General features: G+C 53.3%; 2 protein-coding genes across 2 annotated transcripts in view; both read left to right on the forward strand.

Annotated features, from left to right (window-relative positions):
* Window positions 1–13,909, forward strand: part of LOC104305247 (alcohol dehydrogenase 1) — a 387,682-nt gene that overhangs the window by 284,481 nt on the left and 89,292 nt on the right. The window lies entirely within an intron of this gene.
* Window positions 9,458–13,885, forward strand: C1H4orf54 (chromosome 1 C4orf54 homolog). The gene has a single exon (XM_054179668.1). It carries the CDS (start codon window positions 9,458–9,460, stop codon window positions 13,883–13,885), a length of 4,428 nt encoding a protein of 1,475 aa, XP_054035643.1.

The following is a 13,909-nucleotide window of genomic DNA, read 5'->3' on the forward strand; positions in this document are numbered from 1 at the left end:
CAGCCAAGCTATCATTTTGCAGCCTCATAAAACTGTCATGTCATTAGCATTTTGGGATGGTCTTCTTATAAACCTGACCTTTACAATGGATTTTACACCTGGGTTTAAAAATCTCATTCTTACTTTCCCCCCGCCGCCGCAGCTGTCCCCTGTGTTGACTAATGTGTTGGATGGGAGCTGGTTGGATTTATAACTCCTCATTATGGAGCCAGCTTCACACCTGTAATTCTTATAATTTGTAAGCTAAGCAAAGCCAGTGGAGAAACACAGACAGAAGTGCACATGTGTGTGACCTTAATTGCAGGCAGGCAGCTCATAATGGTGTTTACTGAGCTCCCCTATATATAGCAGATCCAGCCGGAGAGAGGCTTCACTTGGAGGGCTGCCTGATCCTCCTCCTCCCTGCCAGGCAGTGGGAGGCACTTTAGCTGGCTTTTACTGTAAGCCCAGTGAGAAATACCCCCAAGACGTTTGCTGCACGAACTTCAGCTCAGTGACTAAACATAGGCCACATGGCAGGGAGGTGAGCATAACGAGCAGGGGATCGCTTTTCATGTGGCCCTGCAAACATTATTTATTGAAGGCTGCCAGCAAATGGGTCCCAATCCAACAGCAGTCGCTCTCCAAAGCGTGGCCATTTCACGTTACAATCTCACGCTACCAGAGTTGCAGTTTATTGCTTGGGTGCACGTTTTAGGCTGGATGTTAGGAAGAAGTTCTTCATAGAAAGAGTAATTGCCCATTGGAATGTGCTGCCCAGGGACGTGGTGGAGTCACCATCACTGGAGGTGTTTAGGAAGAGACTGGATGGGGTGCTTGGTGCCATGGTTTAGTTGATTAGATAGCGTTGGATGATAGGTTGGACACGATCTCAAAGGTCTCTTCCAACCTGGTCCATTCTATTCTATTCCTCTGTAGGAGCAACAAATTGTTGCCAGAATTCAAAAACCCTTCTGTGAAGCAGCTGACTATGGAAAAGGGTGGGATCATCCTATTTATCCAGCCTGGCTCTTTGTCTTTCAAAGTCTAAAGTAACTGAAAAACATTGGTACCACTTTGTTCTTGTGTGGTAACCCCTGGCCAGTTAAAAAATAGATAATATTTCTTTTACATAAAGTAATACAAATAGATTTAACAAAATGTATTCACAGCACTAATCAACTAACAAGATATAAAGTTTAATAAAAGTTATTAACTAGAATAACCAGAAATAATGAAATTGTGTGGGTGTCAAATGGAGAGGGCCAAGCTCTTCTCAGTGGTGCACAGTAATAAGACAAGGAACAATGGATGCAAACTTGAACATAGAAGGTTTCACCTCAACATGAGGAGAAACTTCTTTACAGTGAGGGTGGCAGAGCCCTGGAACAGGCTGCCCAGAGAGGTTGTGGAGTCTCTTTCTCTCAAGACTTTCCAAACCCATCTGGATGCATTCCTGTGCAGACTACCCTGGGTGATCCTGCTTTGGCAGGGTGTTTGGACTCGGTGATCTCTTGAGGTCCCTTCCAACCTCTAAGGTACTGTGAAATTCATTTTAAAGCATAATAAAAAGACCTTATGATAAAATACAATCCAGTTTCATTCACATTGCTTCAAGAGATGTTTTCCCATGTCCAAACACCCTGAATTGTGAAGATGGCAGCTTTTGAGCCTGAACCTTTCATCTCAAGCCTGCCTCTGTAAATAATCCCTTTCGTGGGATTTTACTGAATGGTCATAAATCAGCTCTCTTGTCCCCCGCACCAGCTTGGCTGATAGCATCTCAAGGAAAGGTCATGGTTTCGGGTTTTGTGGCAATCATCTGCACAGTTCCAATAATCAGATACATTTGTGGTTCTCGAGTTACCTGATAATACTGTACAAAGAATAGGGTCACCACGGAAAGTTCCTTTCCAAAGGCAGGCCCATGAGAGGAGGCTTGAGCAGACCCAGCAACCTGGCCTGTGGAGGAGAGATCTTGAGGGACCTGGAAGAAGGAGCAACAAAGTTGATATCAGTTAGTGTAACTTCCTTCCCTGGAGGGCATAAATGTGAAATCTGTAGGCCCTTAAAACAGAATCATAGAATTGTTAGGGTTGGAAGGGACCTTAAGGATCATCTAGTTCAAACCCCCCTGCCATGGGCAGGGACACTTCACACTAGATCAGGTTGCCCAGAGCCATATCTAGCCTGGCCTTAAAAACCTCCAGGCATGAGGCTTCCACCACCTCCCTGGGCAACCTGTGCCAGCATCTCACCACCCTCATGGTGAAGAACTTCTTCCTAACATCCAATCTGAATCTACCCATTTCTATTTTTGTTCCATTCCCTCAAGTTCTGTCACTACCTGACACCCTAAAAGTCCTTCCCCAGCTTTCTTGTAGGTCCCCTTCAGATACTGGAAGGCCACAATAAGGTCTCCTTGGAGCCTTCTCCAGACTGAACAGCCCCAAAGATAACAAACATACAGCAGACAACATGAACTCTGTTCTTGATGAGTCCACCCAACTTCCTTCTAAAATAGGGCAATGGGCTTTGCAGAGAGAGCAGATATGGCATTTGGTGTTGCTATGGCATGATTTTCCTCTTTGAGCCAGCTAGGGGAGCACTGTCCAGGTGAAATTATGAGTGAGAAATTACAGCTTGGCTCACGCTCAGAAGATCAGTTAGACCACATCATCTATACTAGTAGAGAACTTGTAGGGATTAGCATGGCTGTGCTTGTGCAGTACTTTCACTAATAACTGATAATAAAGATTAAAAACTAACATGAATGGAAAATGTGCTCACAGTAGGGCCCAAGCTGAAGGGCACAGTCATGCCAACACAAAAATGGCCAATGTTTCTCGGAAGTGTATGAGTATGACAGTCACACCTCCTCTCCTCTCACCAGAGATGAGGCATCACCTTCCGTCTTGTGGCCACACTGCACGTACAGTTGTACTAAAGGAATTCTGAAGAGCAGTGATGAGAGTTCTACCAGGTATGTCCCACAGGTTAAGTGAGTTAGGGCTGTTTGGTCTAGTGAAAAGAGAGAGAACAAACTAAGCATGCTGGTCACACTTAGATATGTGAAAACCTGCAGCACAGAGAGGGGGAATCATCTCTTCTTCCATTTCTGGCAGAACTAGTGTCCTTACAGAAACATTCAGGTTGGAAAAGACCTTCAGGAACACCAAGTCCAACCCAGAACCCTACTCTACAAGGGTCACCCCTAAACCATATCCCCAACCACCACATCCAAACCATCTTTAAACACATCCAGGGTTGGTGACTCAACCACCTTCTTGGGTAGCACATTCCAATGCCTGACCAATCTTTCTATGAAAAAATGTTTCCTAATGTCCAGTCTAATCCTATCCAGTTGCAGCTTGAGGCTGTTCCCTCTTGTTCTATCATTAATTACCTGTGAGAAGAGACCAGCACCAGCCTCTCCAAAATGTCCTTTCAGGTAGTTGTAGATAACAATGCAGTCTCCCCTCAGTCTCCTCTTTTTCAAACTAAGCAGCCCTACCTCCTTCAGTTGCTCTTCATAAGATTTATTCTCCAGGCCCTTCCCAGCTTCCTTGCCCTCCTCTGCACTGGCTTCAGCACCTCCACATCTCTCTTGTAATCAAGTGCCCAAAACTGGACACAATACTCGAGGTGTGGCCTCATCAGAGCTGAGTACAAGGGGACAATCACCTCCCTATGCCTGCTGGGACACAACATTCCTAATACAAGCCCTCTTGGCCACCTGGGCACACTGCTGGCTCATATTCAGTTACAGCAATGAGTTGTTCGATAGACCTGAGGACACTCTTTCTGATGGTGTATGGCTAGACAGGTACCATGGGAGACAGCTTGGGGATGCTGTGAAGTCTCTGCAAGCAGAAATGTGTCAGTGCAGGCTGGACAGGCACCTGTCAGGATGTTTATGAAGGCAATAAAGTGTTTATAAATAGTCTTATTCGGTACGTTCCCACAGTTTCCATGTGCTATTGCTGTCTACATTTATAATAGCCACCAGAGTATTCCCTTGTATCATTGACATTGTAGACACTGTTTAATCTGACATAAGCAAAATTCAACAAGTATTTAATTTATTTCATCTGAGCAGCAGACTCCCCAGATAACTACATGAACTCATATTTAGACTGCATTTGCAGCACGACTGAAAAGTACCAAAGAAATCTAAGCTCATTCTGGGATTATGTTCCTGCCTGTTTGTTTTGGCATGAGATTTTTGGGGTCTGGAAGAGAAGGATGGGTAGTAGAAAGGGGGAGGGTCTGTTTTAAAAATACATGCATCTTCTGCAGACCTTGTAAGGCATCTAGCAAGAGCTGCTTATAGCAAGAGCCACAGAGAGCTGTGAGTTGTTTTCTTTTTTGTCATTTAACAAACATTTCAGCCATTGATTCTGGCAGGGGCTCAGTTACATGGGAATGCACTGTAGAGGGAGAGGCAATGGCCAGATGATCTTGTCCCATCCTGGAAGGAAAAGTGGCCTCCCACTCAGCGAGCCATGCCAAAGCCTTTGAATCCTGCAAACTCAAGCACTTGGGTTAGGGTCTTGAAATCCACCCAGCTCCAGAGACTCTTGCCTTTGAAAGGTCTGACGTTCACTAAAAGGGAGAGATTTGCCAGGAAGTACCTTGCATATGGTTCACATTTGCAGGCTGAGTGTTCAGAAGAGTCCTTCAGTCTCCTCAAGAGGATGGAAAAGGAAAGATCCCCCTGGCTGGCACAGTCCTCTCTGCAAGAAGGGACTGACCCATCCAGGTGTGGCTTTCTACTTAGAACCTTATCAGACAGGCCTTTGCTTAATCCCAGAAGAAAGACCATTTTAGTGCAAGCTACAAAAGTCTCATTTTATTTCCACTTGGGTTTGTTAGAAAATTTCCATACCAAAGTGCATTTGTGGGTATTGTATTTCCTCTCAATATATCTGGGAGCACTTGGAGATTTATTAAGTGTGCTGAGTTTCACTGTTTATTGCTAAACCACAGGTCCCCCGCTCCTTCCCAAAGCGGGTTTTGCTCCCTCCTTCTCGGGTATGACTCCTCAGGGAAAATCAGGGTGCTGTTTTCAATTTTCCTTTCTACTTAACACACACCTGTGAACCCCAGCCAATTACTTATTTGCTTTGATTTCAAGGATGATGTGCACCATAAAGCTGGCTCTGACAATGTGCAATGTTATCAAAAACTACCGAGACAAAAATGGAACCCAGTAGTATTCAAATACTATTCAGCCAAAATTAAAGCTTCTTCCTATGGCTGTGTCATTCTTCATCTCTCTCTCTCTGAACCCAGAAAGAAATTAAGCTTTTCACTGTGTGCACAGAATGCAGCAGAATCATCCTGCTGTTTCCTTATTGTCTGCAAAAGCCATAATTTCTTTCCATGTGAGAAGCATAACCTTTTCTGCAGGCCCTTTTAGTTACTAGAATTGTGTTTGTCTTCTGTGTGCAAATAATACTTCATTTTTCCTTCTGTGTCAGCCTGATTAACTCCTTTGTAATTGTTATTCCTACTTCAGTTTTTTAAAACAGTGACTGGACACTTTAAGAACTGTGTAGTGAGATAATAACATTTCTTAGCATTGATAAATTAATATTTTCCCTTTCCCTAGTCAGAGAAATCCTGAATCCTTCCCCTCCTGCTATTCCTCCGCCAGTTGTTCACTTTTCTGTCTGTATCTCAGTTAAAGGGGAAAAAATACCCTATGCTTTCTTCTGTGTGGTCTCCCTAACCTCATCCTTAACATCTTTATTCTGCTTTCAAGTGCCTCTTGCCACATCCCTTTTAAATCTCACTTCCCTGCTACTTCCATGTGTGATGTATTTTAAGGTGCACAGATAATTCAGCCTGAGTCTTAACCATCAGCTTTATCTGTCTGATCCAACCTTGTAATGGCAAAGGGCAGAAGGTAGCTGAACAGTGTGGTTTGTTATTTTAACAGTGGAGCATCTATCACATTACAAAAGGCATTAAATATATAGATTTTGTGTGGTTGTCAGCACAGCTTCAGTAATGCTTCACAACAGATTTGGATGCAGAAATCTTAGACATCAGTAGCTTTGGTGAGAGAGACTTAAAGATGAAAAACACAAAAGAGTCATTGGTGTTAATGAATGCAACTGAACACTGCTAGGATCATAAATATGACACAAGTTAGTTACTGATATCCAACATTACTAAGTAAACCCACTTTGATCTGATTATTACTCCATGGAGATGTCTTGCCAGCATAGAGCCAGAAACTGCTGTTTGCAGGAAGGCATGATTGAGCTGCAGTTTTCCTCTGTACTTTTGACTGGGAGCTAAAAAGTCTAGCACTTTAATTGCTTGCTGTAGGGTTTGCCTGGCAACAGTAAGAGACACAGAAAAACTTGGGAAAAAAACTAATATCCACACCTTTTCAAAGCTGTCAAAGATCGTTGATCCTTCATAAGGCACTCCAGCAAAGAAGCGGTCCTCAGGATCCTGGTCAGTCCCTAGGTTCAAGCCCTGTGTTCAAGTTTGGATATGATGAATGGAAGTAATTAAGCACCTCTAGGACAGGCTCTACAAAAGCCAACACTAAGGTAGCTAAGAGGAAAGGCTGAAGAGAAAGAATTAAGCCTAAACCCCCGTGGAATTTTACACTTTGCCCAGGGCCAGACTCCCAGCAAATCATCTCTAAGGGGCTGGCACTGTGTCAGAGCAGAAATTTCTGACACAAAAGATGAAAGGAGGAAATCCTTCTCATTTTCTCCCCCTCCTCTAACAAGCATGTGGTGATTTGAGCACTTAGGCGGAATGTTACAGGTAATTCACTTTTTCTGAAACGCATTAGGATTTAGGTAGCTCTGTACACCGTAGCAACCTCCTAGTGCCCTGGGATACACACTGCTCTGCCTGCCTAAGGCATACAGGCTTCCAGAGCTAGCCATAACTGAAAGTGGAAAAGAACAGGTGTAGATTTTATGCATGTATTTTTGTCATCGGGGGCACAAATTCCCTGTGGTGGAGACAAAGCTCTGTTATAAACATACATATATGAGTGCTCCGTTATGGTCTCAGCCTCAGTTGTGACAGTAACTGCCTGGTTTTGTTAAGATTCAGTAGTTCAGATCAAGATATCACCATAGGAGAGTAGCAGAAAAAAGAAACTAAAAATAAAATAAAACATCTCTGGGCCATAGCTGGAAACTAGACTATGGAAATAGATAAATAAAGACTCAAGTTTCAAGGCTCGTTTTGGTGGGGATCTTGTCTGGGGATCTTGGCAGCAATATAGGAACAACTGTTACAACTGTAAAAAAACCCAACCATCACTGCTTTTAATTGTGCGGCTTTTGCCAGCGAAGATCTGGTGTGTTGAGTATTCTTAAGGCAGGAAAACCAAATACTAAGGAGGACAGCAAGGTGTGACTGACACCTGACACCCTGGTTTGGGACATCAGAAAGTGGGAGCAGGGAGAACAAGGAGTGGAGACCTTGTTTGAGAGGAGGCATCTGGTAGAAGAGGCTGAGCAGGAGGCAGGGAAGCCTACGCTCCCAGAAGTTCAATGATCAGGGTTTAAAACCTAATATTCCTCTGCATCCCAAGAGTTTGGACAGGAGTCTATTTGAGGATCTACTCTTGAGCCCCTGCCAATTAAACCCACAATGTCTCTTTAGTAAGGTGTTAAAATGTTCTCTTTCTCCAGTTATGCCATATTTTAGTTACAGCTATGTGGGATAAGTCTAAAATGTGTGTGGAGGGGACACGAAACATGGTGAAGTTGTGTTTGGGCAATGCTCCTGCCAAATATTTGCCACAGCTCTGTGAAGGACTGCACAGTTGTCACATGTACAATTGAAGCTATGTGAACCTGGGCTAGGGAGAGAATAAGGCTGGGGCCCAGGTTCTCACTGAAAACACAACGGAGGCAGGACCGCCTCAGCAGAAATGGGAACCAGTTGCCCTGATTGCATGTGACATGACTTGCTCCAAACCCTGTGAGTTTGAAGGATGCATCTTTCTCTTGAAGTACCACCCAGTGCTTCAGCAACAGCTGTCATGCTGTCAGTCTGCAGTCTAAAGAAACTACCATGTATCCATGTAGGATACTAAGAGCTAGAACCACCTCACTGGTCTTCCTCTAGGCAGCCAAGAGACCCTTACCTGAAAAGGGATGTGAAACCTGCCATTGCTGCAGGCATCCTCACAAGCTGCTACTTGGGTTTAGTAAAGGAGGGAGGCCACTTTTGCTGTTCCAGAGGGAACACTGCCAACCTATGAGGAAGATGGCAGAAGAACAGCCTGGCTGTTCTGGGCTGGGATGAGGAGCTGGGAGCCCTGGGAAACCCTTGTTTTAACATGGATGGTGCTGAAATGAGATCTGGGATGGCATAAGCTTCTCCATCCTTGCATGCCTGTGGCATCCGTGGCAGAGCTGCACACTGTGTCGGTCATACCAGCACATGCAGCTGTGAGGGCATGGATGCTGCCCAACAGCCACTCACTCAGCCAAGCCTGTGGGTGCTTACTTGTTTTTTTAAGCTGCATATTTAAGCTGTTTTCTGCATTGTATACCCTGAGGACTGCTCCTCAGCGCTGCTGGCTTTCATCTGTTTCTCCTCTTCAGCGTTTAACAGCCTTCCTTCCATGGCTCTTTAGTGGTTTTTGATGTGTCCTCCTGGGGACTGCTCAGTAAAGCCCTCAGCCACCAAAGGTCAGGCATGCCACAGAAATGCCTATTAATAGGACTTAGGTGCTGCTTATGTCTAAAGCAGCGTTTCCTGGAAAAAGGCACCTTGGGTCCCCTGGCCAGTGGCTCTCTATACCAGCTGTGAAGGTGCATGGCCAAGCTAGGATCTATGGGTGCCCCTCTACAACACACTCGCTGTGAGTGGGGACACAGGGTACAGGGGGGCGGTTTAAGGAAGAAACAAAGCTGTTCAGCTATTGCTCCGTGTGGGACGTGGGTGAATTTGGTACAGTAAGCTTGCGTGCTCAGCCAGTGCTCTGGGCGCTGCTCCTTCCAGCCGGTGCCGCCGGTTCCACGGGGAGGCAGCGAAGCTCCGTATTTGCAGGCAGAGGCAACTCTCCTCTACGAAAGGGTGCCCGGTGGCCTTTATTCCGGCAAACACCACGTTTAAAATAGGATTTTGTTCAACCGGCGTAAGCGACGCCGGCTCTATGTATAGTCCGTGGCTGGACTCGGCCAAGTGACGCCCATCTGAACAAGCCGCGGCAACCAGGATCCGTCCTGGGCTCCTCCGCGGGGCGACTGCGCTGCGAAACGCACTGAGTCCGGTGCGGGGCCGCCGAGCCCGGCCCGACCCGACCCCTCCGCCCCCCGGTGGCGAGGCCCGCTCGAGCCGAGAGCCGGCACGCCGGGAGGAGGAGGGGAGGGCAGGAGGTGGGCGGCCCGCTGCCCCCCCCCGTCTCCGCAGCGCTGCTTCTCCCTGTCGGAACGTGCCTGCCCACCCTTTCGGGTCACTGACGCGCCCCGACGGCCCCGGCATGGACGCGCCCAGCCAGCCGCCCGCTGGACCTCGAGCCGGCTCCGAAGGCACGGCGGCGGGATGGGGTTCGAGCCCGGAGACGGATATCGAGAAGAAGGAGACGGATATCGAGAAGAAGGAGACCGCGGCGTACGTGGAGATCCGCGGGTCGCCGCGGGGGCCGGAGGAGAGCGACAAGCCCCCCGAGCTGGCCCCGGCCGAAGGCGCGGAGAGATCGTTGAATCCCGCATTAGAAAGTGGAGTCGGCGGGACCGGGGATGGCGACGGCTCGGTGAGCGGCGAGCCGCCGGGCGCGCCCGCAGGACCAGCATCCTCGGACGGCAGGAAGAATCGCGCACCTTCCCCGGGCGCGGTGGCTGCGGCGGGATGCGGCGCTGACTCCGGCTCCGGAGAGGCTGCGGGGAGCGGCGGGCCCCCGGAGGCGGGGGGCTGCCTGGAGTCGTCCTCCTCATCCTGCCCTTCGCCGGTGACCAAGGCTGGGATCTTTCCCGCAATGGGCGACCCTCTGTCGACGGAAGGCAAGACCTCGTCGTCGTCTTTCGGCTACGAAAGTGAGGAGGACGAGCACGGGGGGCGAAATATGCCCCCCCCCGCAGCCCCCCCAGGCATCCCCCCCGGTGGCGGCCGCGACGAGGCGCACTATATCAGCACGCAAGAGATCCAGCTGAGCGAGGTGGACCACGACATGGACTTCGATGCGGGGCTGGCCGCCCGCTGGGACTTCGAGGATAACAACGTGATCTATTCCTTCGTGGACTACGCCTCCTTCGGGAGCGACGAGACCCCGGGGGACACGCCGACGGAGGAGGAGAATAGCTGCTACCTCAGCACGACCACCAGCGACCCCAACAACCAGACGGACAGCATCGACAATACCAGCAGCACCGAGATCGTTAGCCTTACATCCGAACACGACACCCCCGGCGGGGACAAGCACGCCAGCTCGGGAGAAAGCCGGTCCAAGCAGCTCGGCCGCCCCGGCGGGAGCCCGGCCGCCCAGCTTCTCCTATCAATCAAAGCCGCTTCCCGGGCTATAAATGAGTCTAGCAACGTGCGCGGAAAGCAAAACACTATTTACGCTGCCAAGCATGAAGGCGACATGAGCGTCCGTGTCCCCGCAGCTCCTGAAAGCAGTGCGAATGTAAAATCGGACGCGGTCCGCGACCACGCGAAGAAGTTCATCGCGGTGCCGGCTCGGCTGCAGACGCGGTGTGGGGCGGGCCGCGCTGGGGAGCACTCGAGCGGCGCCTCCAGCGCCGTCAGCGAGCTGGACGATGCCGACAAAGAAGTGCGAAACCTGACGGCCAGGGCGTTCCGTAGCCTGGCGTACCCCTACTTCGACACCCTGCGCTCCAGCTCCCGCGCCTCCACCGCCTCTCTGTCTGACAATGCTCTGGGCATCAACCGCTGGTCTACCTACCTGGACCTCAAGTGCGGCAGCCTGGGGCCGAGAGCCGAGCCCAGCCTGCTGCGCTCCGGCCGCTCGCAGACCAAAGCCCTCGAGTTCGTGGTCAGCAAGATCGACGGGGAGATCGCCCACGTCGAAGCACCGCGGCGGCTGCGGGCGGGCTCCCGGGTGGTGACCCTGCTGGATTTCGGTGATGCCCGCAGGGCCGGGCCGCCCCGCCAGGCGGGCGGGGGAGAGCCGCCGGCGGCGGAGGGCGGCGGCGGGCCCAGCAAGAAGTCCAAGTTCGCCTCCAGCCTTCTCAAAAACATCATCTCCAAGAAGATGCAGCTGGAGCACGAGTTCAAGATGGAGCGGGGCGAGATCACCGACACATCCTTCACGGGGCTGGTAGCCGGCCGGGAGCCGGAGCCCACCGGCGGCGTCCGGGAGCGGCAGCGGGAGGGCGGGGAGCAGCAGCAGAGCTCCCGGCACTCGGAGGGCGGCTCGGACTGCGTCGCGGCGACAGCGGACGAAGCGGGCGAGGGCGGCGGCGGCGGCCGGTCGCCGCCCTCTAAGACGTCCCCTCCTCGGGAGGGGAGCCGTAGCCTGGAGCGGGCGGTGTCTGAGGAGCTGTGCGAGGTGAAGCGCAGCGCCTCTGAGGCTATCAAGGCCACCTTCCTCCGCAGCCAGAACAGCGCCTTCAGGTCCTGGAAGGAGAGGGAAGCGGAGAGGAAGGAGGAGCGGGCGCCCGTCGGCAAGCTGAAGCTGTCTTCCAGGCACGACTGGCGGGCCGACTTGGGTGAGATCTCCGCTGGCAAGTCTACCAAGATGTCCCGCCTGTTCGTTCCCACCATTCAACACACGCCCCGGGAGAAGGAACACAGCAAGAGGGCGACTAAATGCACCGCCGCCGCCGCCACCTCCTCCTCTTCCTCGCCCCCCGCTGCCAAGCCCAAAGTCCCTGAGATCAAGATCAGTCTGGGGAGCCTCCAGCAGCCCCAGGACACTGCCTTCAGCATCGCCCAGCTACTGACGCCGCAGATCGCGGGCCGGCCGCCGGAGGAGAGCAAGGGCCAGCATCTCAAGCTGCCCAAGGCCGGCGACGGGTCCGACAAAGTACCGCAGTTCCTGGTGCGCGACGTGAGGGACAGCAAACACAGAGCCCAGGGGCAGCTCCACCAGGTACGGGACGTGCGGAAGCTCATCAAAAGTTCCTACAACTACGACTCGGGGGATAACAGCAGCGATAAAGGCAGCGGTGCCTCCGACCAGGGCGTCTCAGAGCAGAAACCCCGGCAGCAGCTGGTCATCGCCGGTGTCCCTAGGTCCCTCTCCCCCGTGGTCATCACCTGCCAGGCAGTCGGCCACGCCAACACTAAGGCCACCGAGGCAGAGGCCAAGACGTCAGGCAGAGTGCCGGCCTGCCCCTCTGAGGGCACCGTCCTGGTGCACCGCACCTCAGGGAGACTGCCAGTGGCCACCATCGCCCCCAACAAGAGTGACCCGCGCCAGCCAGCCGTGCTGAAGATCGTCTCCAAGTCCGCTGCGCCCTGGCGGCACCAGCCACCTCCCGTCGAGCGGAGCCGGGGACCGGAGGAGGACCCGCGGGAGGAGAGCAAGGCAGCGGCGCCGGTGCAGAACGCACTGGAGAAGCTGACAGCGGCGGTGCGGAGCATGGAGGAGCTATACAGCTTCAACAAGCGCGAGTGGAAACGCAAGAGCGACCCGCTGCCCATCACCGACAGCCACGTCCTCTCCCTCATCACCAGCCAGGAGCGGGGCCCCGGGCCTCGGCCGACCCCTTCTGCCTCCGCCACCGTTCCTCCTCCGCCGCCACCGGCGGATAAGGCAGAGGAGCCGTCGGGAAAGGGGGCGGGCAGCGAGCGGCTATCCCGCCGCCTGTCCAATAACGCCACTGACAAAGTCTCGGCCAAGGCGGCCGCCTTCGAGAACTTGGTCCGGCAGCGGACACGCGGCCCGCCGCCCCCCCGCACCGAGCCCTCCGCCGCCCCCCGCGCCCTCCTTACCCTCCGCGGAGCAGGGGGAGCCGGAGCCGGGGCCCCCGCGCCGGTCAAGCTCCCCCCTGAAGGCAGTCTGCGAAGCCAGGCAGCGCCTCGTTCCCCGCGGCTATCTGCGGGCAGCGGCGATGCGGAGCGCGGCCCGGACTGCGGAAACTACTTAGCCCTGCCGCTGAAGGCGGCCGCCGAGCCCGGCTCCCCCGCCTCTCCAGTACAAGCGTCGGGGGCGGGTGGAGCCGTCCGCCCCAGCCCGGTATCGGCGACAGCGGCGGCGGCGGCGCTGTGTAGCCTTCAGCCCTTCAGCACCGCCAAGGGCTCCGGCAGTCCCGGACACCCGCCCGCCGAGGAGCCCCCTGCAGCAGCCCCGCAGCCCGCCGAGGGTACCCCCGCTGCCCTCTATCGCCCGCCGCTGCCGTTTGCCACCCTGCCTGGCGCCGCGCCGCCGCCACTACTCTGTTTCTCGTCCTCCGTGCCCTCCACGGCCACAACGGCCGAGCCCTTCCCGCAGACGCAGCGCAAGGTGCTGCTGGACGTGAGCACTGGGCAGTACTACCTGGTGGACACGCCAGTGCAGCAGCCCCTCAAGCGGCGCCTCTTCGACCCCGAGACCGGGCAATACGTGGAGGTGCCAGTGCCCCAGCAGACAGCTGTTGCTCCCGTCCCACTGCCCCTCTCACCCCTGGCCCTCAATGCTGGGGCCTATGGTGCCACGTACATGCTCTACCCAGGCCTTCTGCCCGCTGCTGCCATGCTGCCTGCCAGCGCCTTGCCACGCCCACTGTCTCACCCGGGCAGCGATGCCAGCGCCCCAGCCGAGCCTGGCAGTCCAGCAGTGGCAGAGGCAGCTTTCCCCGAGAGCCCTTACTATGTGGCTACTGGCAAGTGCCCACCACCAGCAGGACGCACAGCAACGGAGACGAAGCCAGTCATCAGCATCACTGCGCCAGCCACCGGCCCGCGGATCGTTGCGCCGCCCTCCTTTGATGGCACGACCATGCGCTTCGTGGTGGAGCACAGGTGAAGAGTGCAGGTGAGGGGAGGCAGG

The sequence above is a fragment of the Dryobates pubescens genome, chromosome 1 (genome assembly GCF_014839835.1).
Source record: "Dryobates pubescens isolate bDryPub1 chromosome 1, bDryPub1.pri, whole genome shotgun sequence".
Taxonomy (NCBI): domain Eukaryota; kingdom Metazoa; phylum Chordata; class Aves; order Piciformes; family Picidae; genus Dryobates; species Dryobates pubescens.